The sequence below is a fragment of the Megachile rotundata genome, chromosome 9, assembly GCF_050947335.1.
Source record: "Megachile rotundata isolate GNS110a chromosome 9, iyMegRotu1, whole genome shotgun sequence".
NCBI classification, from domain to species: domain Eukaryota; kingdom Metazoa; phylum Arthropoda; class Insecta; order Hymenoptera; family Megachilidae; genus Megachile; species Megachile rotundata.
In genome coordinates, this window is record NC_134991.1 from 14,756,269 (window position 1) to 14,780,993 (window position 24,725).

Genomic DNA, 24,725 nt, shown 5'->3' on the forward strand with positions numbered 1-24,725 from the left:
TTAGGCAAAAAGCTTTCTCCTTTAATATTGCGACAGTCTCTATGGATCCTCATAAACTGCAATAATGATGGACAGATCAAGTGCCCATTGGACAGCTCGCGGGCACTGATGTACACGCAACGGGCTATGATAAGGTGTCGGAATCAATTGGATTTAAAAATTTAGTAATTTGACAATTTGAAAGTTTAGAAATATAGAACTAGATACAAAAATTTTCAAATTGATAAATCGACTATTCATCAATGCTTGCGAGTATCCATCATCGATAATCTATACATCCAGTACGCGGTATCCTCACGGGTACAGTTGTCCGTACGGAAACGGCAACATAACGAAAGCCTACTATATTTATCAATTTTATTTGAAACAATCCCTTTCTAGTATTTATAGAGCAGTTTAATTGTCGTCACTAACAACTTATCGTAATAATTTATTTAAATAAATAATTTATTTTTAAGTTATTATTCATTATTTTAATTTCAACAATATTATAACATGACTATTTTCTTCAGCATAAAATAAGAAAAATGTAATGCTTACATTTTTTATTTGCAATGATTAGCAAATAATTAATAAGTACAAAATATATTTGAACAAAGTATAAAGTAATAGGATTACATTTTAGCAAAAGCATTGGAACTGCACAAAGATATGGGAATAGAAACAAAATTCGTCGCTAGTACAGGATGGTTATCACGTTGGAAAAATAAATATAGTATACGTCAGTACGCCGCATGTGACGAAAAACGTTCAACAGATCCTCCAGAAACTAAGTTTTTTAAAGAAGAGTTCGAAAGTTTCGTAAAGGGTGAGTGATTCTCGGAATACTGTACCTGTGCAAGGCCGCATTTATCATTAGGCGCATTAGGCGTAAGTTATAGCCCCACTCTTTACGAAATCACATCGTAAAACGTTCCTTTTTCTTTTGAAGTTTCATTATGATATTGCGCCTAAAGCTTCCAAAAGTATAAATGCGGTCCTGCATAATTGATAAAATTATTTTTTATTGCTAGAAAAAATTATTACCCAGTCACTACTATGAGAACATCAATACAAATTTAGATGAAAGTACTACCGAGGAGGAACTTTTAAACAATTCATGTGACGTTGACGAATACCGAGACGCTGAGGAGGATTCAGTGCAATCTTGGATCGGCCCAAAAGGCGAAGACATGAACGGCAGATCAAATATACCGAGAAATTCTGAGTTGATCGCAATGGTAGCTCAAGATAATGCAGAAAGTATGTATATTTAATAACATTAAATGAAATATGATATTTACAATTTACGATCAAATTTATATTCACTTACCTATTAATTATACGTTTTTTCCTTTTGTTTTAGAAAATATTGAGAACAGTAACATTCCACCAGAAAACATTGAACCAACTGATATAATTTCTGCAGCCAATACATTACTGTCATTTTATGAAAGAAGTGATTTGTTATCTGCATCAGATTTAGCTGGGATAAGGAAAGCTAAACAATTAGCTGTTGAAATAGCTAATTCAAAATAATCCTTAAATATAATAATTAATTTATTATTGTACATAATATTAACTTTTTAAATATTCATTACAAAGATTTTAACTAATTAATAAAACTATTTATTTTTCTTATATAGCTTTCTTTCAACCTTTTTAACTGATCATATATTTCACCTTTTTTATACAGTTATGAATGCAGCATATTTTTCAGTACATTTCTGCATATTTAATAGTATTATGATAAAATGTATACACTGCTTATCAAAATATTGACAGTACAGATTTAACACTGAACATGTTGCTTAGTATAATGTCTTCAGCAGATACTTTATTTAACCATCACTGGGTTAAAGTTGAGTGGTGTTTACCATCTGCATTTCTGTGTTTATGATCAAAATTGGCAACAAGGTGAAAAAACAGATTACAGGCAGCAACTTACTTTTATATAAATTATTTACATCACTGACTACAGCACTGTTTAGGACCATATACATGTGTAGTAAGATATCACTATATTTGTTTTTTGTACATAGTATATCTATATTATGTTTCCACGATATGTTCTGGTCCTCTTGAAGTTTTTCTTTATTACATAAACACATTCTGTAGAAATATTATCCAAATTTTAGTATTCCAATGATTACGACTATAAAATTGGATATAGTATAATAGAACAATTGCACTTACATTAAATTACGATTTTGAAAATTAATACTATATGTATATTGTTGAATATGCTGCCTTTGAGTGTATTCTAATTATATTAATAATATTATATAAGTTGTACTAGTATGGTATAGTTGCCGTTCATCGAAATATTTAATACATTGCAGATCGGTCGAGTCGATGTGAATTTATGTATTTTAATTGAAATAGTGATATTATTTGTAGTAAGTTTTTAAAAAACGTAATTTATATTTCTACTAATATTTATCCTATTAATCTTATCTTTTTCTTAAATAAATTCAACATTCACATCAATGGTAATATAATGCAATAAATGACGATTTTTAAACAATGATTTTAACAGTCTATTTTTATTTATAAATTTATTTACATTAAACATTTCTAAATGCACTTGAAAAGATTTGATATAATTTCACAGAAAACTGTTTTAATTAATTATCCTTATTTGTATTTTTCCATGGTTTCATCTATAATCTTATCAATTTTGGGATTTTGCCAATTAAGAGAAATATCATCAAGATGATTATCAAAATCTATAAGATTTTTATAATGTTCTGCTTTCAATAAAGAATATAATGCATCTGTATGCATCACTCCCTTGTCATAAGATATACTATAAAAATAAAAAAAGTATTGTGGTTAATGAAAGCAGTGAAGACATTAAAAATTTTAATATTTTTAAAAAAGATTTAAATAAATTACTCTGTTATATCTTTAAGTTTCCATTTGCCATCTATGTACTGTAATACTCTCAAAGGATTTGAATTCATACTAAGTGTTATTTCTTTGTTTTCTACCTGATAAAAAAAAGAAATAATGATAGAGATGTTTAAAACAATTTACTTAATACAATAACTATACTGTGAATTTATAATACAAGTTAAGAATCATAGTAGTGTAAGTTAAAATTTATTGATTTGAGTTAATAATTTTTGTTATTTTTGCATATTAATATTCATTTGCATATTAACTACATAAGAGTAACATACACTACTATGAATATTAGACTTCTATATACCATAAATGCATAAATATTCTTAGTTTCAAAGTGTCACTTACTGCAACAAGTAAAGTATTGCCAGTGTTTTCTGCTATTTTGTCTGCTATTCTATGAGCAGGTTTATCTACACTAAATTGATAAAAAATTGATTAAGAAATTAATGAAATTAAATAATACTTAAAATATTTCATGAGGACAAATATTAAATTACCTTATATCATATATATTTTCATTTGCAAAATAATATCCTGCAATTATTAAACCTTTGGTAATAGCATACTGATCAATCTGAAAGTATTTTTGTTTTTAAATCATATAGTAAAATTATACATTATTAACTTCATGATTGACCTTTATTATAAATTAATATAGATTAAATATTAATTTAAAACAAATGAAAAATATATAAGTGTTACACAATGTTTCTATCTCCATGCCTTAAATTTATAAGTTACATTACATACTTGGAATTGTCAAAATTTGTTAATAATATAAAAATTCTATTTACATTGTTCTATTATTTAAGATTTTATTGCATTGAAGTATTTAAATATTTACCATAGTTAAAGCGATTTCCGCCATGGGTGAAACATGAAGACAAATATGAAAAAGCGGAATTGCATCTTCAATTCGTAGTTCAACAGATTTGCCATCACTTTTGTTAATTTGTTTGCCTAACAATAATCCATTTACTGCACAATGAGGATATTTAGCTGTATGCAAAATAATCTTGCAATATGCACGACTAGAAAATGATATTTCTGCCATTTTAACGCAGGTATATTTATGATATCAATGAGCATGCATGTACAATATGACACATATATACAATTTGAACAACGATTGAACAATTAAACAACAATACATATGCAATGACGCTGCATCAGTATGGTTTGCTGTCGCGTGAACTTAGTTGTATATGCTGTGTGAATTTAGCTCCAACATCTATACTTTCAATATTTGTATACTCTGCTGTATAGATATATCAGTTTACTGCGTTTATGTGATATTATTATGATAATTGAAGTTTGAAAAAAGTGTCCTGTTGAATATTATCTTGTATAATAATAATTATTGTGATTAACAGTCGATATATTTTTCAAAGTAAGAAATTCATGCTTATTAGATACGTATTATTATCTTTTTATTTACCCAATAAATATAAATTATAAAATTTTATAGAATGGAAAATGTTGGAAAAGTTATTGAGCTTCTACAAAGAAGAAGAGCTGTCCGTGAAAAACATTTTGCAAATGTAGAAAATAGTCAAGTTGAAGAATATAATAATTTGATGGAAACATTACAGACTCTGAAAGGTTTGCAACTTTACATGTAGTAACTTTCTGTCACATGAGTTTAAAATATATATTTATTAATAAAATATATTATAGATGATAGGAATGAGTGTAAAGAAGATATTAATAAGAATCTTCAACGTTTGACAGCACACAAGCACTCAATATATAAACTTATTCATAATTCAGAAAATACTCCAGGATTGCCAGTTTCTCATGATCATCATCGGTATAATAAATTTATAAAAATATTCTTTAATGGTGAAAAATACTTTTAATATTTTTTTTTTTCATAGACAAACAATAATGCTTTTATCTGAAGGAATTGATTTCATAAATAAATTGCAAAATGTTTATAAAAATTTTGATAATGAAAACAAAGAAAATAATGTGAATTCTGTAAATCTTATTCATAATATTGTAAGTTTATTTTCTGTTAATTGTATTATATCGCAATATTTTTGAAAGGTTCAACGTTTTGCATATTTCTTTTTAGACATCTTGTACAAATTCTGTAGGAAGTGAACTTCATAAAATAAAATCATTAATTGCGGAAATACAAATATTACAGAATAATGTGGATTTATTGAATAAGTTAAAGCAAGAATATTACTTAAATGCTAGTGGTAAGTTTAATTTAATAGTAAAATATATTCCTACTTTTTAAAATGAATAAATATAAATATATTAAATGGTTAAGATTAATATTAATTATTATAAAATTTTAAACCCACTGGTTTTTATTAAAATATGTCTTCTTGTCTTATAGGGACATTTAACTTATGGTAAAGTTATAAGTAAATCAATGTATATTTCTGAAAATTTTTAGTTTTCTATAATATTACTTGTGAATAACATATTTTTTTTTTATAGATGAGGATATGGACATCTAAAGAGTGCTAAGTATACTTTAAATAAGAGAATTACATTTTGTTATTATAGCATTAAAAAAATAATATTTTGTAATTACATTTTTTTATTTTTATTGGTACAGTATTAACACAGAAAACTATTAACTGTCAAATATTTGCGTGTATTTGTTAATAGAGTCGATTTCATCATTAATATCTAATGTTAGCATAGTTAAATTTGGATCTATATTCTGTAAAAAAATGTGTTAAATCAATAGGACTTTTATAAATAAATTTTTTAAGAAATCAAAACAATTTTTTTACCATTAATTCCGAAGTAATTTGGGATTGTGACTGGACATCAGAAAAAGATAATATTTCGTTTTGAAAATAGTATAAAGCATCTTTACATCTTTCTGGTTTTTCATGTTCATAGGGTAATGACACTAGTCTATCTCTGTTGAATAAACAGTTATGTTTCATTTTTAAATATTTTCCTTTACAAACAGAATTTTCTTAATATACAAATTCAAATATGTATTAATACATACCTTGCAATATTATATTTTTCACTGGCAGTTTTTCTCTCCCTTTCTATTAATGCATTAAATTGCATTTGTAATTGATTAAACTTCTCCTTATTTTGATTTTCTAAATGTTTTGCATCTTTCAAAGCTTTTATTCCTTCATCTTTTTTTATTAAAACTAACTATAAAATTTCCAAATAATAATTCTTTAAAACACTAATGATTCAGTGATAAGATTGTGATAGATATCATTATAATAAGAATTACCTGAGTAAAGTTTTCAAGCTCTTTCGCGCGTAAAATAAGCTGATTTTCTTTATCTTGTAAAGCTTGTTTCTGAACATTGAGTTCATTGATTTTTTCTTGCCATTTTAATTTTTCCCTGTTAGCACAAACAGTTGCTTCTTGTGCAGTTTTAATAGCAGCTTTCAACTGTAACAATCATAATATAAATCACTTTTTTTGTTAAATAAATATTAATGCATTTTTATTACTTTGTTATTTTGTATTTGTATAATGTTATATAATTTATATACCTCTATATTGTCAACTTCATCATTGTTACTTTTGAGTTTCCTTAAAACTTCTAATTGTGCTTTTTCTGTTGCAACTAGTTCTTTCTCTTCTACAAGTAATTTCAGTTGTTTCTCTTGTTCCTTCTTCCAAGAGTCTTTCAATGTCTGCAATCATTATATATGTATGTACATATGTACTAAAATGAAGGGAAGGTAATTCTGGAATATATGATATATAAGATTTTAGAGATAATGAGAATAAACTCTCATGGAAACAATTAACAAATTAAGTATGAAGTACTAATAACTTTAATATACCTGTAAATAATTTTTTTCCCACTTTACTTTTTCTTCAAATAATTCTTGTTCATGTAAAAAATCAGCTGATTTTTTTACGAGCATTTCTTGTAATTGGTTGCTTAGTACATTTTGTTTTTGAAGCTCGGTTATAAGTTGTACAAGGCGCGAGTTGCATTTCTCTGTTGTTTCAACAAATTTATTATAATGCTCTTCCAAAATATTATTTTGATTTTTTAACTCCAACTTTTGAGCTGTAAGAGTTACAAAAATTAAATTAAAAACTGAACTTATTATAGTATATTTTATTGTATTCATTTATGATTAGATTATATGTTTCAAAAATATATTATTTGTTACTTGTGCAGCATACCTTTTATATTATCTTCAAGAATTTTTAAAGTATGTTCTCGAAATTCGATTATTTCATTGTCTTTCATTTGTAATTTTTCTTTGTTTTCTAATATAGTTTCAATAATAGAATTAGCCTTTTGCAACATATCTTCTATATCACTTTTTCGATTCGTCATAGTTTCTGTCACCCGATCTTCCATTTCTTTAGCTCTAGATATGCTTTCTATTATATTGGAATATTCCGTTTGTAGAAGCTTTATATTTTCATTATGTAAATTGCATAATTCTTTTATATGTTGAGCATGTTCATTCTATTAAAATATTTAGTTTAAAAATACATTTTTTTATAGAGTAAATGAAGTTATGCAAATAATTTTATATAGCAGTAAAAAGAAACAAACTATTATTACAGAAATGATTATAATAATTACAATAGAGTTGACATGTGTTATTTATAATTGCAATGATTTTTAATATACATGCATATACTGTGCTATTTATGTAAAATACAAACACTGTAACCTTTAAATTATGAATTTCTTCTTTGTATTGATTTTCTACTTGCTGCTTTTCATCTTTTATTTTTTCTAATTTTGCCATGTAATCTGCTTCCAAGCATTCTATTTCTTGCCTAGTCTGTTCTTCTGATTTCATCAATGCTTCTCTTACAAATGCAATTTGTCTCCTGAAAATGATATTTTTTTACTTCACCTTATACCTATGACATAAATACGGCTAAAAAATTATATTATATATACTGATAGAACTCTGCTTGAAATGTTATTTCATCATTATGCTTTTCATTTATAGTGGATAGTGAAGCTTCTAATTTTGATTTTTCCATTTGTAATTTTGTAATAATATCTTCCATTTCTTTTTTTTCGTTTGTAAATTCTTTATCTTTACAAATTGTTTCTGACACACAACTTCCATAAATTGATGTATTGCTTGGTACAGAAATAGGCTGTGCCATCAATGCCTTGAAGAGACAAAAAATAAAAGTTTTTGAATTTTCTTTTTATGCTTTTTCTTATTTTATAATAATTTAACATATTTTATTCAATAAGCCTTACTTGAATATATTGATCAATACGTTCTTGCTGCATTTTTATTTGTTTTTCTAATAGAGCTTGTCTTTCAACTTGTAATTTTAATAAAGTATTAAACTGTTCTTCTTGATTACGAAGTGTAGTATACTGAGCATTTGATACCTTAGTTAATTGTTCATTTTGCTGTGAAAGCACTGTTGCTGTTTTCAGTTCATGTTCTTGCTGCTGCATATTGATAAGTGCAGTTTGTTGACTAAATTGTGCATCAAATAACATTGAAAGGTAATTTGGATGAACAGATACCCCTTTTGCATTACTTGGATCAGATATCTTTAAATCTGTACCATCATTTACTGAAGTTTCAGTATTTTGCTTAAATGTGGATATTTCTTCAGTTTCTTCTTTCTTTTTTTCTAATTTTTTATCTTCCAATTTTGTTGAACCACCTAACCATTCTGGCAAATTTTCTTCTATTTTAGTATTTTGTATATCTAAATCTTTAGTCGGTACATTTTCATTCATTGTCTTAAAAAAAAAATTAAAAAATTGCAAATATCATTTATATTATAACACAAAGTAATTAATACTATCATTTAAAGTTTAAACTTACATACTGCAGGTATGAATTAATGATCAAAAGAGTTAGTATATACATGTTTCTTTTATATCATGAATAATAAAATATAATTACCATTTGAGGATTTTGTTCTGGTAGTAAACTAGTTGATAATAAGCCAAGAGGATCATTTACAAGTTCTATATTCCTTCTGCCACTTCTAGATTCTCGTGTAGAAGTTTTAGTTGTTTGACCAGTAGTTTGAGATTTTGGTTGTTTTAAAGAATTTACAAATTGTACCATAGTGTCTGGTTCCACTTTCCTAGTCTGCTTATGAATGCTAGAATCTGTACTGATAGATGAATAAGGTTTTTTTTCAAATAAAGTTTCTTTTAATGATGGCCTTCTTGATTTATTGTCTATCCCATCTGACTTATCAATTAAATTCGCTAAAATATCGTCTTTGCTTTTAGCTGTGTTGGTTAACTGTACAACCTTCTCCTCTTTAGTTGATCCATTTTTCAATGTATTAAAAATACCCTTTGAAACAGTTTTACTGTTTTGTTTCTGCGAAAATAACTGATTATCTTCTTGGCTAAAATTATATTTTGATTCTAATTCACTGCTTAATTTAGTACTTGTTGTAGATGGAACTGGTGTTTTGATTTTAAATAAATCTTCTATCAAATTATTTTTGGTATCGGATGAAAATGATTTCTTCTCTTTTATAGAAGTTTCTTCATCAGATAGTAGATCATTTAACAAATTATCTTCATTAGAATCTGCATGTAAATAAAATTATAATCTGTGAATAATGATATGAAACAAGCTTTTAACACTTATTTACATATGCATAAATTGCAAACATAAAATATAGCTGCTTAGATTTTCTACAATACTTAAAAGTTTTTTACATAATAACAAAGATAATATTAAAAATTATTTTAATAAGTAAAAATCTTATTAACAATTTAATATTTTTTGCAAATAAAATATTGATTTTCAAATTTACATTAGTAATGATACTCATTACTAATTCACTTTTACTTTATTCTTATTTTAACTACATAAACACCTTTAAATATGACTTTTTTTTTCATTTCCCCATCTATCTGTACTTGAGAACCTTTAACAATACTTGTAGCAGATTTTGATTTCTTAAACGATTCGTTAAATAATTCCATATCTAAACTATCCATATCTTCTAACGTTTTTTCAATTATTTTTAAATTTGTACTTGAGGTTCCAGTAAGATCAACCATCTAAGTAAAATTGACAAAAATTAAATAAATAATTATCTTAGACAGGTATATAGTAATTTCTATGTATATATAATTGCTTAATTCATGCATTTCATTGCACAAATACCTTTTAAACAATATAGATCAGATATCTAATTATTTTTAAATTCTTTTGAATGCATTCATTGCATAACTGAAAATGTAAACATTGCTACTAATAACCAATGTCATTCAAATTGTTTTGGTATAAGGTAAACAGTCTCCATGGTAACTGCTGGATAGAATATATAGTAATAAATAAATATATATGTTAAGTATAGTGGTAAGTATTGATGAAACGACAAAATGAATCAATGTTTAATTTTGATTGGTTGTATTTGTTACATCTCCAAATTGAAAATTGCTTTTTGAAGAACTTATAATCTTCAAGATTATGAATTTAAACATTTTTTTAATTTTAATTTTTCATAATTTGCGGCACAAATCATGCGCAAAAGCAGTAACTATTCAAATTTAGGCAATAAACATTAGGATTCGCCTTTCATGTTGGCTTCACTCTTCTCATCTATGTTGTTTAGTATATACTGGTGTCTACAAAAATATTGTTGAAGACAGTTAGACAGCAAAATAAGTAAAAATGGCGACTACCGTGGATTCGGTAAGAGAAAAGGCTCTCCAAGATTACAGAAAAAAGCTCTTGGAGCATAAAGAAGTAGAATCACGCTTAAAGGAAAGTAAGTAACATTTATTGTTAATATTCATTTCGCTTAATAACTTTTAATGAATCATGTGAAACACTTAACCTCAGTTTTGCACATCAAATTGTTGTCCTCAATAACTATTACTATAAATGATATAATAAATAATAGCAAACTTATTAATTGCTATACTTTTCTAGTGAGAGAACATCTCAAAGATTTAACAAAACAATACGACAAATCAGAGAATGACTTGAAAGCTTTACAAAGCGTTGGACAGGTAACATAAATTCTATTTCTAATACTTTAATATAAAACTTATTAATTACAAATGTATAATATTTATTCATTAGATTGTTGGAGAGGTATTAAAACAACTTACAGAAGAGAAGTGTAAGTTTATCATTTAATACAATACATATATATTTATATATGTGAATTAAAATACATATTTATATTTATAAAATATTATATTTGTAGTTATAGTAAAAGCAACAAATGGCCCACGTTATGTTGTTGGTTGCAGAAGACAGCTTGATAAAAATAAACTTAAGTCTGGAACAAGAGTAGCTCTTGACATGACTACTCTTACTATAATGCGTTATTTACCTCGTGAGGTAGAATTTATTTTATTAGTACATAAATTCAGTTGTGACTGTATGTATTGTGTGTATTGTATCATTTAGGTTGATCCATTGGTTTATAATATGTCTCATGAAGATCCTGGTGTTGTTACATACAGAGAAATTGGTGGTTTAAGTGAACAAATACGTGAACTAAGGGAAGTTATAGAATTACCATTATTGAACCCTGAACTATTTCAAAGAGTAGGTATAACTCCTCCAAAAGGATGTCTTTTATATGGTCCTCCAGGAACTGGAAAAACGTTACTAGCTAGGGCAGTTGCTAGCCAGTTAGATGCAAACTTTTTGAAAGTTGTATCAAGTGCAATTGTTGACAAATATATTGGTGAATCAGCAAGATTAATCAGAGAAATGTTTAATTATGCACGAGATCATCAACCTTGCATTATATTTATGGATGAGATTGATGCAATTGGTATGGATATTATTACTAATGAAAAAAAGTATAACATTTTTCTCGTACTTTATTCCTTATTTTTATGTAGGTGGGCGCCGATTTTCTGAGGGTACGAGTGCCGATCGAGAAATTCAAAGAACATTAATGGAATTGTTGAATCAGATGGATGGTTTTGATTCATTGGGTCAAGTTAAAATGATAATGGCTACAAATAGGCCAGATACATTAGATCCTGCTTTATTGCGACCGGGTAGATTAGACAGAAAAATTGAGATTCCTTTACCTAATGAGCAAGCGCGTCTAGAAATTTTAAAAATTCATGCTGCGCCTATATCTAAGCACGGAGAAATCGGTATGTTCCTTTATCATTTTTTTGTATATTTCATATAGTAATGTATTGATTTTTTATTTTATTTAGATTATGAAGCAGTAGTCAAACTTTCGGATGGGTTTAATGGTGCTGATTTGAGAAACGTTTGTACTGAAGCAGGATTATTTGCAATAAGATTAGAAAGAGAATATGTAATACAAGAAGATTTTATGAAAGCTGTAAGAAAAGTTTCAGATAATAAGAAACTTGAATCGAAATTAGATTATAAACCAGTTTAATATGGAGAATTATAATAACGTTAAAACTCATTTAATTCACTATAATCAATATATGGGTCAATAAAACGAATTTACTTTATTGTAACACTAATTGTATTTTATAATGAAAACATATATCAAAATGCTTTAAAAATGTGTTGATAATACATAAAATTTATATTAAATCAGATTTAATTTTATTTTATATTTATATGGTATTAATATAAAAACAATTAATAATTCACCTGATATTACATGTTACTCAGAAATACTTCCAAGTCGTGTTTTTTTTCTTTGCAAGTACTCTTGAACATTGTCATATTTCCTTTTATATAAAATCGAGAATAAATTTTGTTGAATAGTATCTTTTTTTAACATTTTCCAAAAGTTATTTAACTGATTCATCTTATAATTGATTTCATTATTAAGTACAAAAGTATTGTCTTTAAATTCATATATCTTAAATCCAGAGTCATTTAATAACCATAAGTTTTGTTTAGAAATATAACATTCTAGAGGTTCATTGTCTGTAACTATAGACTGTAGATAATTTACTTCAAAATTTGACATCATGGTGCCATTGATAATGAAGACCAATAATAATGGATTATTATAAAAACTTAATAATGCTAAAGATGAGGTTGTACTTATCAATGAAAGTCTCAAATGTTTAACAGGTAAAGTTTCAATAACTTCTTCCAAGTGACAGCCTTGAAATTGTTGATTAAATTCTTCAATATCCCTTTTAGATATTTTATCAGAAAAATCAATCAATAATAATTCTTTTCCAATTTTATAATTCCATAGAATAAGTTTACCATCACCTCCACAAGATACCAAAACACTTTTGTCATGAGGTAATTCCGCAATATTTGTTACAAACTTTCTGTGTCCTAAGCAATAAGATACAATGTTGTATGAATTTGGAAACATTGACACTCTAATCTTTTCATCTCTATCAGTTGTAATAATATATCTTTCATCTTCTGTGATTAATACGTCAAGCAACATTGATAAATGTCCTAGAAGTAATATTCCATTGGCAAACTCCTTATTAGAAAATAAATAAACGTCTCCTGCTTTATCAGCAACTATTATATCATTAGAAGGAGTAAACTGTACTTTACTAGCTGCTCTAGGAAGTATTTTATTTAACACGAGTTTTTGGCTTTTTCTCTCATATACACAGAGTTGCTTACGATTTGTACATACAAAAAAAAGGTTTCCATCATTTGAAAACATAACATTTGTGATTGTGTGAAAGGTTTCGATATTTACATTGTTATGTACATCCACTTTTTTATCAGCTTGCAGTTCAGGTAAATGAATTACAGTTTCTGCATTGTTTTCAATATTATATACAATGATTTCCTCATTGTTACACAAAATAACATCTGAATCGTATATACAAAAACTCATAACTAAAGTAATTATTTTAGAACAAAATATATTTATAATAACAGTGACTGTACTTTTTCCTAAATCATACAATTACTCCAATCATGTGTTATTAGAAAATTAGGAAGTTAAAAGTTTTTGAACTTCCTATTGCATGTGTTATTCTGTCAATGGATAAAAACGTGATCAACTCACCACATGCATGAACTTTGTCTTATACATAAGCACTACCAACTTAAGAAATTTAGAAGTTTGAGTCCTAAACGAACTTGTTTAGCCACTTTAGAAACCATTTTCCCTAGGGAAACTAGATTTGCACTTGAATTTACATCATGCATTGTTATACGTATAACCTTGTTTTCGATTTTTGATAACAATGTAAGCAAGATGATTGTTTATCACGTAGATCACGTATTTGTGAAACATCATTTGTATAGAGCATAATAAATATGTGTCATATTCTGTGCATACATAAGAAGTTATTAATGTTTATCTGTAAAACTGATTTTATCTGAAAATATATAACGTTGATCAAAGACATTATAAACGTTTCCTTTGTTACATATGTCACCAATTTCAAATAGTACGTGGGAGTATACTTAGAAATTTTTATATTTATAAAAACTAAGTAAAATTATACATCTTCAATATGTGGAAACCATTTGAAGCTGGTAGTTCACCAGTTGACTGGTGTGAACGAAATTATAGTATTTCTTCTAGTATTGCAGAATTTATGAATACGGTTTGTATTTTGCAGCAGTAAAATACTAATTGTCTTTAACGTTAATGCAATAATTAAATTTGTTATTTTATTTGTAGCTAAGTAACGTGGTATTTTTATTACTTCCTCCTGTTCTTATGCATCTCTTCAGAGATTATGCAAGATTTGTAAACCCTGGAATTCATATAATTTGGTTTTTACTGATGATAGTAGGTCTTAGCAGTGCATATTTTCACGCTACCTTATCTCTTATTGGTAAGTAGTTAAAAGATTATATATTCATAATTTATAAGTAAACATCAATATTATTTATTGTCTTATGACAGGACAATTGTTAGATGAATTAGCAATTTTATGGGTATACATGGCTGGCTTTTGCATGTTCTTTCCAAGAAGGTATTTCCCAAATATTTTACACAATGACAGGAAACTGTTTGCTATATGTGCAACTTTACCAACTTTAATTGCAACTGGTTTATCACTTATACACCCTGCAATAAATGCATTTGCATTAATGACTCTTGGTATTCCTGCATTTGGATTTATGGTCATTGAATTAAAAAGGTAAAATTCCTACTATCTTTATAATGCTGCATATTTCAGCATCTAATTTTGCTATTATGCATGTTTTTTCTTAAGGACAAAATCAATGAGAGTGTATAGACTTGGTTTACGATGTGGTGCTGTATGGTTACTAGCAGTTGTTTGCTGGCTAAATGATCGTTTATTTTGTGATACTTGGTTAAATTTGAACTTCCCTTATTTACATGCACTTTGGCATTTATTTATTTTCATTGCAAGTTACACAGCAACTGTACTTTTTGCATATTTTTCTGTAAAAGAAGAAAAACCACAACAATCACCTGTACTAAAATATTGGCCAAAGGATGATTTTGAACTTGGTATACCATATGTAACCATTAAAAGTTACATTAAGCTTGATGTAAATACAAATATATAAATAACAACTTGAATATTATAAAGACTGCTTTAAATTGACTAAATATTGATTAATGATTTTAAATACTTACTTAAATTGTAGTAAGTAATGAAGTACATTATTTACTTTGCTGACTTACAGATTAACTTTGTATAAGTGTTTTTATAAAAAGAAACATACTTTACAATCTCTACTTAAAAGATAGTCTCGACTTTTTAAATTTGTGATAATATTCTAGTTATATTACTTTTTTATAAGTAGATGTGATGGATGCATTAAAATAATACCTTATAAATGTAATATCAATATAAGTATATGAACATTTATTCTCTTAATAAATATGAATTAATGTTATAATGTATTTGTGTACTGAAAACAAAAATTGAATACAATGTTAATTGGAAATATTGTGATTGTAATCTTATGTCATCCAAAGTAACAAACTTAACTTTGTAAAACTAGTTATTATATGTTACTATATGTTATTATATGTTAAACTGATAAATCCTTTTATTTCAAAGAACATTTTTATTACGCTTTTTCTAAAGTTTATACAACAGATTCCAATAAATTTAGTATTTTATATATATGCTTTGTATCTATGTATATTTAAATAAAAAAATCAATATTTTATTTACAATAATTATAGACATAATGTAAATAATAAAAATTTGAAATACATAACATTTTTAAGAATAAAGTAATATCATCTGTTATTTTACACTGAGATTCTACATATTAACTTTCTTTTTCTCCTTTGTAAACAACAATATTCTTGTCAGTTTCATAAATTTTTACTTCATATAAAAGCTCTGGACATGGCATAACTTTTTTCAATTCATTATAAATATATATAGCTACATTTTCAGTTGTTGAAACAACATTTTTAAAATAAGGTACATCTTTATCTAAGTTCTTATGATCCAATTGATCCATTAACACTTTCTTCATATATAATTTTAAATGTGACAAGTTCATCACCATACCTGTTACAGGATCTACAGGTCCACATACTGTAACTTCAACTGAAATAAAAAATATGCAATGAGAATTTCTTCATTTTTACAAAATAACTATAATTACCTGTGTAATTGTGACCATGTCCCCAATAATTGTTACATTTTCCATATGTGTTTTTATTTTCTTCATCACTTAGATTATTACTAAAAATAAAAATTATTTATTCAACAAAAGGATTTCAAATAAATTATACGAGTCATACAATTTATATATACGGATTTACAATACTTGTGCAACCGATGACAGCTAGATATTACTTCTTTCCTCGTTAAATAAGCAATCGGGCGGGCCATAGTTTACTGATTGAAAATATGAGATTGCAATAAGATATACGATTACAAATAAGCTAAAGACTGCTCAAGGATACTGATAATCATGGAAACTTTTTAATTGCATAGCACTTTTTATAAAAAGTCTAATTATTCAATCAATATTTCTAAAAAATTTTAAATTTATTTATTCATTTACTTTACACGTAGGTAATCGAAATTTGAATAAAAGAATGTATAAAGTGCATACGAGACAAAAGCAGATAACAAATATGATTAGGTAGAGATATCGTAGAACCAATGAAATTTCAGCAATTGAATATCAGACTTAAAGAATCTTTCTGTGACAGGACCTTATGGTGTTAAGGTTGTGCTGTCGATGCGCTCGGTGGGTGGCATAAGTGAACCTATGTTAAAAAAGGACTAATATAATTTGTAAACTTTAATTCTTTTTAAAATAAAATTGATCATTCATTGTTTTAATGAGAACACGAATTTATTTCTACGTTACTACTTTTACTTCTAAAAATGTCATGCCGGTAACGCCCTGGAACTCGTAACAATTAGTCATTGTGCGGAATGTGTAATGTGTAACACAGTTTAGTAAAGAAAATAAAGAATTGGTTCAAATAGTAACATCTTACAAAAATGGATAGTAAAGGCAGAAAAATCATTGTTTGTGATAATGGAACAGGGGTAAGGTTATGAATTTATTTCTATTTTTTAATTTTTTATGTACTTCTTAATTTTTCTATTAATATCACTATAGATGATATTTTTGACACAATTAATGGAAAATATATTTTATATAAACTCTGCTTGTTATACCATGCCATTATTTTGTTTTTAGTTTGTGAAATGTGGATACGCAGGAGCAAATTTTCCAGCACATATATTTCCATCTATAGTTGGACGTCCTATTATTAGAGCTGTTAATAAAATAGGCGACATCGATGTAAAGGTACTTCTCTTAATCTTTGTACTTGAATTAAAATATGCATCATCATGTTCATTCATTTTCAAAAGAATAATTATTAATATAATTTGTGGATAAATTATATTGTCTCGTATACAAGATTTAATCTTTCATATTCTGTAAATTAAAATTTTTGAATACATTTTGAAATTAAAGATGTTTTCCTATTTTAATCGTATGTAAATATTTATAGCTAGTAATTTAAAAACGTTTATTAATAAATTTACTTAATTTTCAGCAAGAATATTGTATTCGTGTAAGTCACTTCATAATATTACCATGTGTGTCCCAATGTTTAAATTTGATTGAAAATGCATTTGTCATTTGTTAACCCTTTTTACTAACAAATATCAGAATGGATTACATATGTTAAAAGTAAGGAGCAAATTATTTTTAAGATTACTAGAGCTAAAGATGTAAGATCTAGGCAATTTTAATTAATGAATAATATAATCTGGAAAATTATTTATAATTCATTTTATTTGAATTGTTCATGATAAACTGATCCATTACATTATAAATCATCATTCTGTCCATTATTTTCCAATAAGATTAAGATATAAAATATTTGAAAATGTTGATAGTTGAAATTTACATTTATGGGTTCATATTTACATAATATTTTTGGTAACTGTCTAATGCATTTATGTCCTTACTCTTGCTCTCATAGGATGTGCTAAATATGCCTGTAAGTTTATTGCATTTTTTGATGCTAATATGTTTATTTATTAATATTATATCAATGCTTCAAAAAACAAATATTCATAGAACAATAGAGTCCATATTCAATATAAATTTATACAATATTTATATGTAAATAAATAGGATCTCTCTTATTACTGTGCTTTTTTCATTTTTGTGAATGTTGCAAGAGTTTAATTGGTTGATAAACATACAATTATAATAATTATACAATTAGAACTAAAGAAAGGTAATGTATTTGCTAATAACTAAAATTGTGAAAACTTCAATTTAAATAGTATACTTTGAAAAATATATGTATTTAGTCACAACTATGTGAGTTGTTATATTAAAAAACATAGAGTGTGTTGTCATTGAAATACTAACAATTTATATTAACGTACATGTACTTCATACTATAGTAAAATATTTAGTTACATTTAATTTATCATATTTTGTTACCACAGGATTTAATGGTTGGAGATGAAGCAAGTAAACTTCGTTCTATGTTGGAGATTAGTTATCCAATGCAAAATGGAATTGTTAGGTGTGTATGTGAATGTAAAATTTTTATGCATTTTGATATATTAAATTATTATAAATACTTCATAGAAACTGGGAAGACATGTGTCATGTATGGGATTATACATTTGGGAAGGAAAAGATGAATATTAATCCTAGAGAGTGTAAAATTTTGTTAACAGAACCACCAATGAATCCTATCACGAACCGAGAAAAAATGATCGAGGTAACTTGCCATCGTAAACCGAAATTTTTCACATAGGAAATTTTCCTATTTGTGACTTTAAATCATGTGAAATAATTTTAGGTAATGTTTGAAAAATATGGTTTTGCTGGAACATATATTGCAATTCAGGCAGTACTTACACTATATGCTCAAGGGTTGATTAGCGGTGTTGTGGTAGATTCTGGTGATGGTGTCACTCATATTTGTCCTGTATTCGAAGAATATGCTTTACCTCATCTTACGCGACGGCTAGATATAGCTGGTCGAGATATTACAATGTATTTAATAAAACTTTTATTGCTACGCGGTTATGCGTTTAACCATTCTGCTGATTTTGAAACAGTTAGAATGTTAAAAGAAAAATTATGTTATATTGGATATAATATTGAAACTGAAGAAAAATTAGCTCTTGAAACAACAGTTTTAGTAGAATCGTATACAGTAAGTATATGATTAATATATGATATAAAGTTGGATAATGTATGGCTTAATTAAATTTCTAGAAAGTAATCTTCAAATCATTTTAGCTTCCTGATGGAAGAGTAATAAAAGTAGGTGGTGAAAGATTTGCAGCACCAGAGGCTTTATTTCAGCCCCATTTAATCAATGTTGAAGCTCAAGGAATTGCTGAATTAGTATTTAGTACTATTCAAGCAGCTGATATTGATATAAGAAGTGAATTATATAAACACATTGTTTTAAGTGGTGGTAGTACAATGTATCCAGGACTTCCATCTAGGCTTGAAAGAGAAATTAAACAACTCTATTTGCAGAGAGTATTAAAGAATGATACCTCAAAATTAAATGTAATTGTTTAGATATAAACTTTAATAGAACTTTACAATTTTTATATAAGTTTAGACTACTGCTATTTACTGTTTAATATCTTTCCAGAAATTTAAGATAAAAATTGAAGATTCTCCCAGACGTAAAGATATGGTTTTCATGGGTGGTGCTGTGTTAGCAGAAATAACAAAAGATCGGGATTCTGTATGGATAACAAGAGAAGAATATGAGGAAAAGGGTCTTAGTGTATTAAAAAAATTAGGTTCTTATGAATCATAAGGAAAGAGTCATTGAATGATAGAAAAGAAATTCGCATTTTTTTATATTTAAAATTATTTGAAAGTTAGGTGCAGTGTTTATATTTGTGGTTTCTATAAATAATATAATTATTTGTAGTTTCTACAAATAATTTATATTAAATTATTTCAAGAAAACACAAGCAGCAAATATAATTAGAAAGTATGTAATGTAGTATCCTAAAATTTAAAAAATATTAAAATTTTTTTATCAAAATTCATTCTATTAAAGTATAATAACATCGAACGGTACCGGACTCATAATACTATTAAATTTGATTAATATGCATTGATTTAAATTTGTAACTATTTCCGGAAATATTACGTACTTCATATTGGTATAGTTATTCTGATACACATAATACACTCTTAGACTATACACGTTGTAAATACATTTGTTACAAATGCTTCTTTTTTATGAAATTAAAACTTAACAAACATACATTACGAATTACGAATAATTGTATGTTCACTTTTTCCAGCTTACAATAATATTTCAATTTATGTGTTGTGCGTACAATCGTAAAACAGAAGTTTGTTAATATAATGGCTAAAATTAAATAGTTAAATTTGTAAATATCATAATTACATTAAATTTTAATCTTCTATGAACAAATATTTTATCCTTGAAAACATATGTAGAATTATTTGAAGTATTAACTGCAATTATAGTTATAAAATTTTTAAGTATTATATCGTTTTTCAGTCAAATTAGTAACTCCAATAATTCTTGGAGAATACTTGCAATTTTGGCCATTACTATAATTTGTAACAACTAGTTTGTAAGAAAGCAGAAAAGCATTTATATACCTCTATATCCTCTTTTAGGTTTCAAATGAATAAAAATATCTGGATTACTATTTGAATGTTAACATTTTCGACATATTTTAAGATATGTATAGGGAATTATATATTATATTGAAAGGTCAACGATTGATGTAACTAAATAAAAATAGAGGGTATGAGGTAACATTACATATGATGTACATATAAAATATAAGAAATTTTTTAATTTTACTTAAGTGATTTGTAGAAATAAAGTTATTTCCTATGAAAACTTTTCCACTAATTTTAAAACCTTGTACATATTTAACAATTGTACAGAAAAATAAGTATTTTTTAGTTACACCAATGAAGTCGAAATCCTTTAATTGAAGGTTTATAATACTATTATAAATAATTGCACTAAAGAATATAGTTGTTATAGTATAATAAAGGAAAGGAAATTTGTTTTCAGTAATAAATACTATGTATTACAGCAAATCTACAACAGTCTTTATTATGTTTCTTGATTCGACCTTCATATCGTGTATCATGTACACACTTTATATATAAATAAAAATAACAATATAATTTGTATTATACAGTTTCATGTTTAATTGAATATATAATGTAACAATAGATAAATGTGTATGTATTCAATTTGTTAAGATCTGTACAAGTGACTTATGACAGCATTCTGTATAACAATAAAGTAACAAGCTGTTATTCAAAGAAGTAAATACAATTTACAAACAGTGCTTTAGCGCGTGTGGTTCCATATTATAAAGTTTTTTTTGGAAGTGTATACAATAGTACTTTTATACACTTTAATAAATCACTTTCAATATAACACTTTGTATTTTTCTTATTAAGTTTTCTCTTTCTCTCCCCCTCCCTCTCTCACTCTCTCTCCCTCTCTCTCCCTCTCACTCTCTTCCTCTCGTATTAAACAAATAAAAAAAATAGTATATAAAACACTTTCATTTATACCAAAAAAATTTTTGCATCCAATTTTTTGTTTGATATATTGATACATCAAACGCACGAAGTTGATTTGACGTAATAAATGAGGAATTGGATGGAAAATATGGAAGTTCTATTATTTACCTTTAGAACAAGATTGGTTTGTCCTTACATTGATCGATACAAAAACTAGTAAACCGCTTAAGGAACTTTGGATACTCCCTTTTATAAACAGCGCGTAAGACGGATGCTGGAGCCCATCCACCAGGATTTACTATGATTAACAAAATGTTAAAAATACAAGAAAAAGAAAGGATAAATTATAATATAGAATAAAATACTAACCAACAGAACAATATGTTATTTTGCACGTGACATTTTCTCTTTTTATTTCATCACCATCTTTTGGAGGATCAATAAAGGTTTGGCATACGAGACAGACAGTCAGATACACCCTTACACATTTTCCTGTGTTTGGCTGTGAATGCATTAAAATGTATGAGTTTTTAGTAAAATAGAAGATTCATAGATATATATCAAACTAACCGGAGAATCGGGATGTTCTGTACTGTGATTACAAACTATCCACAAATCATGCGCATCAGGATCTTGATCATCAGAAACTCGACGCATATGTGACCAAAATAATGCATCTCTTTGATTTGCTGGCCAAATTCGTTTATGCGTTTGTAAAAATATTAAAGTATCCTTTGAAATGTTCTCAACGACCGTCATATCTTCAAGTGTGGCTTCCCACCCTGTACGATATTCTGGACTAAAGAATATTTCGCAAACCTCGTGACCAGTAACCCCCTTTACAACGTGACAAGCTTTTAATGGATCTACTACTAAACCATCTGCTTCTTCTTCACGTCTATACATTCGCATATCACCATCTTCCGCAAATAATTGCCATCCACCTGCTCCTACTCCAAGTCGTGCATAATGTAACTGCTGCATTGTTATTTTCTCGATCTAAGAAGAAGTGCAATAGTTAATAAGCGTTAAATTGTTAAAATTTAAAAATTCAACTCATTTTACACAGTAAACTAATTACTTCTGGCCAAAGTCTGTGCTTAGCTGCTGGCATAGTAGGTGTAGTTAAAATTGAAACTGATTTTTGTTTTAAACGATCTCTCAATTGATTTTCTTCGTCAATTTTATCTAAACCAGTTTCTACAGCATCATAAAATTCTTCATCACATAGAGCACTATGTGGACCTTCCTTAAATATTAAGATTTTCGTTTAAATATCCTTCTGAATTAATTTTAAATTATGATATAATAATAATTTACAAAATCAAACCTCGTAATCTGGACCTCCATGAATAAGAACTCGAGGTCTTGGAGAATCACTTTGTTGCATTGCTAGTTGATCTTTTAAAGCTTTATTAAGTTCTTGTACTTTTCGCTTCTTTTCAACTTCTTTTTCCCATCTACGACGCCATGCATCTTCCCGTTGAACCATCAGCTCAACACAGTGTTGTAATGTTGTTAATACACCTTCACTCGTTGCTTTAAATGTTATTGCTTCACCTTTAAAATCCACTGACTGTACAGCTGGATTAAACATTGTCTCAACCTTATTCTCTGAAATGATAATTAATTTATAACATAAAACAAGTGAATACAAGACAAATGAACATACATAGACAAAAGCTGTTATTTTATATACCTTTCATGGAAATATTTTTAGCATTTTCTGCACAATTATCAAAATACTTTTGCAGAGTATCAATTTGTTTGATCAAGATATCTCTAAAAGTTTCAAGCTCTGCTAATTTCTCTTTCAATCCTCTGATTCCACGTTTTGTAAAACTTCCGGCGCTTGTGATAGATTGTGTATTTGACACGAGTGAAATGGCACTACCATGTCGTTTTAAACTGTTTTCACTTCCATAACCAGATTCAGACTATACAGAACAAACACATGTAAGTTAATAAAACTAAAATAATGCTTGATACTTTTACAATAATGCTGTTATAATACCTTATAGGATTTTAACACATCGACCCAACGTTGTTTTTCTTCTGGGCTGTTTGCTCTCAAGTACCATACTAAACAGTCATTTACAGACACATCGAATCTACATTCATCAAATTCATGTGCCTAATAAAATAAAGAATGAAAAGCAACATCATGAATTCTCACTAATTTTAGTAAAGGAATAAGCATACATAAAACCAACTACTTTGCATTAATTCATACCTTAATATTAGCTTTATACAAACTTATAGAGCCTCGACATCCAAATCCACTGTCCTGTTCGGATTTGTAATAAGATAAAGTACCATCTTTGAGAACAATAAATCTAGTTTGCCAGCCATGTATATAATTTGTCCATTTGGATAGTGTACCCTGAAGTTCTGGAACTATAACTCCATCGGAACCTTCTTCATCTACATCATCAGCATCTATTTCTGCTTCCATACACTCGATATCCTCGTTGACAAGACGAATAGTTTCAATTTCATCGGCCATTCTTACGTGTAAATTTTGCTTTCAGAGTTAATTACTCTTAAGATAAAAACATACTCGTTAGAATATTTTTAAACTTATCCTGACGCGGGATTATGTATCGATAACTAATGTTAATCTGTTAGCAGACTAAAGATTGCGAAGTAATCGGACAATGATTATTTATGGAATATGTATCAGAACATGTTAACCGTTAATTATCATACATAACCTTATGCAAAACGTCTTATTAAATAAATCAGATATCAACAACTCGTCTTTTTGCCAAATAACAAGACTAACACTGGCAAATAGAAAATCAACAGTTCACTTAGGCAGTATTTCTATGAATGGATTTGTATTTCATCACCATTGTTGATTGGTTATTCTTCTATATTAAGCCTTCAAAACTTTTTATACATGTTAATAATTTTTACTTATATTAAACATTTCAATATTTTGCACATACGAACAATGATAAAACCGATAATAATGCAATTACGATGCAATTTTGTTTCTT

At 27.1% G+C, this 24,725-nt stretch overlaps 9 protein-coding genes across 14 annotated transcripts; 4 read left to right on the top strand and 5 right to left on the bottom strand.

Moving 5' to 3' along the window:
• Nucleotides 1-2,616: 2,616 nt before the first annotated feature.
• EMC8-9 (ER membrane protein complex subunit 8/9) lies at nucleotides 2,617-4,084 on the bottom strand. The gene is made up of 6 exons (XM_076535681.1): nucleotides 3,734-4,084; nucleotides 3,387-3,463; nucleotides 3,194-3,304; nucleotides 3,026-3,035; nucleotides 2,878-2,972; nucleotides 2,617-2,788 (listed from the first exon to the last, which is right to left on the bottom strand). The coding sequence occupies exons 1-6, from the start codon at nucleotides 3,941-3,943 to the stop codon at nucleotides 2,617-2,619; spliced, it is 675 nt and encodes a 224-aa protein (XP_076391796.1). The 5' UTR covers nucleotides 3,944-4,084.
• Nucleotides 4,085-4,127: 43 nt separating this feature from the next.
• On the top strand, nucleotides 4,128-5,636 carry LOC100877169 (uncharacterized). 2 transcript variants are annotated; one of them, XM_076535247.1, is made up of 7 exons: nucleotides 4,128-4,279; nucleotides 4,358-4,491; nucleotides 4,567-4,699; nucleotides 4,767-4,890; nucleotides 4,967-5,096; nucleotides 5,240-5,255; nucleotides 5,344-5,636. In XM_076535247.1, coding segments are annotated over exons 2-7 (537 nt in total). In that variant the 5' UTR covers nucleotides 4,128-4,279; nucleotide 4,358; the 3' UTR covers nucleotides 5,345-5,636. The 2 variants fall into 2 exon arrangements, with proteins under 2 accessions (XP_076391362.1, XP_012141788.1); XM_012286398.2 differs by lacking the exon at nucleotides 5,240-5,255 and having other exon boundaries at nucleotides 4,130-4,279.
• twy (fas-binding factor 1 twitchy) lies at nucleotides 5,429-10,188 on the bottom strand. Its single transcript, XM_012286399.2, has 13 exons — nucleotides 9,988-10,188; nucleotides 9,695-9,881; nucleotides 8,755-9,401; nucleotides 8,088-8,588; nucleotides 7,773-7,993; nucleotides 7,537-7,699; nucleotides 7,034-7,325; nucleotides 6,682-6,914; nucleotides 6,385-6,528; nucleotides 6,116-6,280; nucleotides 5,873-6,030; nucleotides 5,646-5,778; nucleotides 5,429-5,572 (listed from the first exon to the last, which is right to left on the bottom strand). The coding sequence occupies exons 2-13, from the start codon at nucleotides 9,879-9,881 to the stop codon at nucleotides 5,483-5,485; spliced, it is 2,934 nt and encodes a 977-aa protein (XP_012141789.2). The 5' UTR covers nucleotides 9,988-10,188; the 3' UTR covers nucleotides 5,429-5,482.
• Nucleotides 10,189-10,406: 218 nt separating this feature from the next.
• On the top strand, nucleotides 10,407-12,372 carry Rpt4 (Regulatory particle triple-A ATPase 4). The gene is made up of 7 exons (XM_003703707.3): nucleotides 10,407-10,594; nucleotides 10,759-10,838; nucleotides 10,912-10,951; nucleotides 11,039-11,175; nucleotides 11,245-11,617; nucleotides 11,688-11,951; nucleotides 12,018-12,372. The coding sequence occupies exons 1-7, from the start codon at nucleotides 10,498-10,500 to the stop codon at nucleotides 12,206-12,208; spliced, it is 1,182 nt and encodes a 393-aa protein (XP_003703755.1). The 5' UTR covers nucleotides 10,407-10,497; the 3' UTR covers nucleotides 12,209-12,372.
• A 73-nt stretch (nucleotides 12,373-12,445) lies between these two features.
• On the bottom strand, nucleotides 12,446-13,606 carry wuho (tRNA (guanine-N(7)-)-methyltransferase non-catalytic subunit wuho). The gene is made up of 3 exons (XM_076535682.1): nucleotides 13,466-13,606; nucleotides 13,006-13,363; nucleotides 12,446-12,897 (listed from the first exon to the last, which is right to left on the bottom strand). The coding sequence occupies exons 1-3, from the start codon at nucleotides 13,604-13,606 to the stop codon at nucleotides 12,446-12,448; spliced, it is 951 nt and encodes a 316-aa protein (XP_076391797.1).
• A 579-nt stretch (nucleotides 13,607-14,185) lies between these two features.
• bwa (alkaline ceramidase) lies at nucleotides 14,186-15,653 on the top strand. The gene is made up of 4 exons (XM_003703705.3): nucleotides 14,186-14,327; nucleotides 14,405-14,561; nucleotides 14,633-14,870; nucleotides 14,946-15,653. The coding sequence occupies exons 1-4, from the start codon at nucleotides 14,235-14,237 to the stop codon at nucleotides 15,265-15,267; spliced, it is 810 nt and encodes a 269-aa protein (XP_003703753.1). The 5' UTR covers nucleotides 14,186-14,234; the 3' UTR covers nucleotides 15,268-15,653.
• On the bottom strand, nucleotides 15,030-16,729 carry purple (6-pyruvoyl tetrahydrobiopterin synthase purple). Its single transcript, XM_003703775.3, has 3 exons — nucleotides 16,495-16,729; nucleotides 16,330-16,409; nucleotides 15,030-16,271 (listed from the first exon to the last, which is right to left on the bottom strand). Exons 1-3 carry the CDS (start codon nucleotides 16,557-16,559, stop codon nucleotides 15,985-15,987), a joined length of 432 nt encoding a protein of 143 aa, XP_003703823.1. The 5' UTR covers nucleotides 16,560-16,729; the 3' UTR covers nucleotides 15,030-15,984.
• Nucleotides 16,730-16,893: 164 nt separating this feature from the next.
• Arp2 (Actin-related protein 2) lies at nucleotides 16,894-21,634 on the top strand. Of its 3 annotated transcripts, none has more exons than XM_076535242.1 (8): nucleotides 16,894-17,231; nucleotides 17,386-17,496; nucleotides 17,750-17,767; nucleotides 18,660-18,739; nucleotides 18,805-18,940; nucleotides 19,022-19,381; nucleotides 19,468-19,746; nucleotides 19,835-21,634. In XM_076535242.1, exons 1-8 carry the CDS (start codon nucleotides 17,184-17,186, stop codon nucleotides 20,003-20,005), a joined length of 1,203 nt encoding a protein of 400 aa, XP_076391357.1. In that variant the 5' UTR covers nucleotides 16,894-17,183; the 3' UTR covers nucleotides 20,006-21,634. The 3 variants fall into 3 exon arrangements, with proteins under 3 accessions (XP_076391357.1, XP_076391358.1, XP_003703748.1); XM_076535243.1 differs by lacking the exon at nucleotides 17,750-17,767 and adding an exon at nucleotides 18,182-18,199; XM_003703700.3 differs by lacking the exon at nucleotides 17,750-17,767 and having other exon boundaries at nucleotides 16,896-17,231.
• Nucleotides 21,276-24,703, bottom strand: cert (ceramide transfer protein). 3 transcript variants are annotated; one of them, XM_012286395.2, is made up of 9 exons: nucleotides 24,576-24,703; nucleotides 23,957-24,265; nucleotides 23,738-23,857; nucleotides 23,423-23,660; nucleotides 23,054-23,337; nucleotides 22,805-22,972; nucleotides 22,294-22,722; nucleotides 22,093-22,225; nucleotides 21,276-22,021 (listed from the first exon to the last, which is right to left on the bottom strand). In XM_012286395.2, the coding sequence occupies exons 2-9, from the start codon at nucleotides 24,227-24,229 to the stop codon at nucleotides 21,894-21,896; spliced, it is 1,773 nt and encodes a 590-aa protein (XP_012141785.1). In that variant the 5' UTR covers nucleotides 24,230-24,265; nucleotides 24,576-24,703; the 3' UTR covers nucleotides 21,276-21,893. The 3 variants fall into 3 exon arrangements, with proteins under 3 accessions (XP_012141785.1, XP_003703747.1, XP_012141786.1); XM_003703699.3 differs by lacking the exon at nucleotides 24,576-24,703 and adding an exon at nucleotides 24,438-24,565; XM_012286396.2 differs by lacking the exon at nucleotides 24,576-24,703 and having other exon boundaries at nucleotides 21,276-21,481; nucleotides 21,892-22,021; nucleotides 23,957-24,502.
• Between the last annotated feature and the right edge of the window lie 22 nt (nucleotides 24,704-24,725).

Excerpts from the sequence above, each read along its gene's own strand:
- EMC8-9 (XM_076535681.1), bottom strand. The coding sequence starts at position 3,943 with ATGGCAGAAATATCATTTTCTAGTCGTGCATATTGCAAGATTATTTTG. Across the intron at positions 3,305-3,386 it reads GAAAATATATATGATATAAG|TGTAGATAAACCTGCTCATA; the intron begins GTAATTTAATAT and ends TTATCAATTTAG. Across the intron at positions 2,789-2,877 it reads AAACTTAAAGATATAACAGA|TATATCTTATGACAAGGGAG; the intron begins GTAATTTATTTA and ends TTATTTTTATAG.
- twy (XM_012286399.2), bottom strand. The coding sequence starts at position 9,881 with ATGGTTGATCTTACTGGAACCTCAAGTACAAATTTAAAAATAATTGAA. Across the intron at positions 6,529-6,681 it reads GGGAAAAAAATTATTTACAG|ACATTGAAAGACTCTTGGAA; the intron begins GTATATTAAAGT and ends TAATGATTGCAG. Across the intron at positions 5,573-5,645 it reads AAATTACTTCGGAATTAATG|AATATAGATCCAAATTTAAC; the intron begins GTAAAAAAATTG and ends ATTTTTTTACAG.
- purple (XM_003703775.3), bottom strand. The coding sequence starts at position 16,559 with ATGGCCCGCCCGATTGCTTATTTAACGAGGAAAGAAGTAATATCTAGC. Across the intron at positions 16,410-16,494 it reads AGCTGTCATCGGTTGCACAA|TAATAATCTAAGTGATGAAG; the intron begins GTATTGTAAATC and ends TTTTATTTTTAG. Across the intron at positions 16,272-16,329 it reads ACATGGTCACAATTACACAG|TTGAAGTTACAGTATGTGGA; the intron begins GTAATTATAGTT and ends TTTTTATTTCAG.
- cert (XM_012286395.2), bottom strand. The coding sequence starts at position 24,229 with ATGGCCGATGAAATTGAAACTATTCGTCTTGTCAACGAGGATATCGAG. Across the intron at positions 23,858-23,956 it reads TGTATAAAGCTAATATTAAG|GCACATGAATTTGATGAATG; the intron begins GTATGAATTAAT and ends TTATTTTATTAG. Across the intron at positions 23,338-23,422 it reads TAAAAATATTTCCATGAAAG|AGAATAAGGTTGAGACAATG; the intron begins GTATATAAAATA and ends TTATCATTTCAG.
- LOC100877169 (XM_012286398.2), top strand. The coding sequence starts at position 4,359 with ATGGAAAATGTTGGAAAAGTTATTGAGCTTCTACAAAGAAGAAGAGCT. Across the intron at positions 4,492-4,566 it reads AACATTACAGACTCTGAAAG|ATGATAGGAATGAGTGTAAA; the intron begins GTTTGCAACTTT and ends AATATATTATAG. Across the intron at positions 4,891-4,966 it reads TAAATCTTATTCATAATATT|ACATCTTGTACAAATTCTGT; the intron begins GTAAGTTTATTT and ends ATTTCTTTTTAG.
- bwa (XM_003703705.3), top strand. The coding sequence starts at position 14,235 with ATGTGGAAACCATTTGAAGCTGGTAGTTCACCAGTTGACTGGTGTGAA. Across the intron at positions 14,328-14,404 it reads TTGCAGAATTTATGAATACG|CTAAGTAACGTGGTATTTTT; the intron begins GTTTGTATTTTG and ends TTTTATTTGTAG. Across the intron at positions 14,871-14,945 it reads ATGGTCATTGAATTAAAAAG|GACAAAATCAATGAGAGTGT; the intron begins GTAAAATTCCTA and ends TTTTTTCTTAAG.
- Rpt4 (XM_003703707.3), top strand. The coding sequence starts at position 10,498 with ATGGCGACTACCGTGGATTCGGTAAGAGAAAAGGCTCTCCAAGATTAC. Across the intron at positions 10,595-10,758 it reads AGAATCACGCTTAAAGGAAA|TGAGAGAACATCTCAAAGAT; the intron begins GTAAGTAACATT and ends ATACTTTTCTAG. Across the intron at positions 11,618-11,687 it reads GGATGAGATTGATGCAATTG|GTGGGCGCCGATTTTCTGAG; the intron begins GTATGGATATTA and ends ATTTTTATGTAG.
- Arp2 (XM_076535242.1), top strand. The coding sequence starts at position 17,184 with ATGGATAGTAAAGGCAGAAAAATCATTGTTTGTGATAATGGAACAGGG. Across the intron at positions 18,941-19,021 it reads ACCGAGAAAAAATGATCGAG|GTAATGTTTGAAAAATATGG; the intron begins GTAACTTGCCAT and ends AAATAATTTTAG. Across the intron at positions 19,382-19,467 it reads TTTTAGTAGAATCGTATACA|CTTCCTGATGGAAGAGTAAT; the intron begins GTAAGTATATGA and ends AAATCATTTTAG.
- wuho (XM_076535682.1), bottom strand. The coding sequence starts at position 13,606 with ATGAGTTTTTGTATATACGATTCAGATGTTATTTTGTGTAACAATGAG. Across the intron at positions 13,364-13,465 it reads AAGTGGATGTACATAACAAT|AGAAAAAGCCAAAAACTCGT; the intron begins GTAAATATCGAA and ends TGTGTATATGAG. Across the intron at positions 12,898-13,005 it reads GGTATCTTGTGGAGGTGATG|GCTGTCACTTGGAAGAAGTT; the intron begins GTAAACTTATTC and ends AACAATTTCAAG.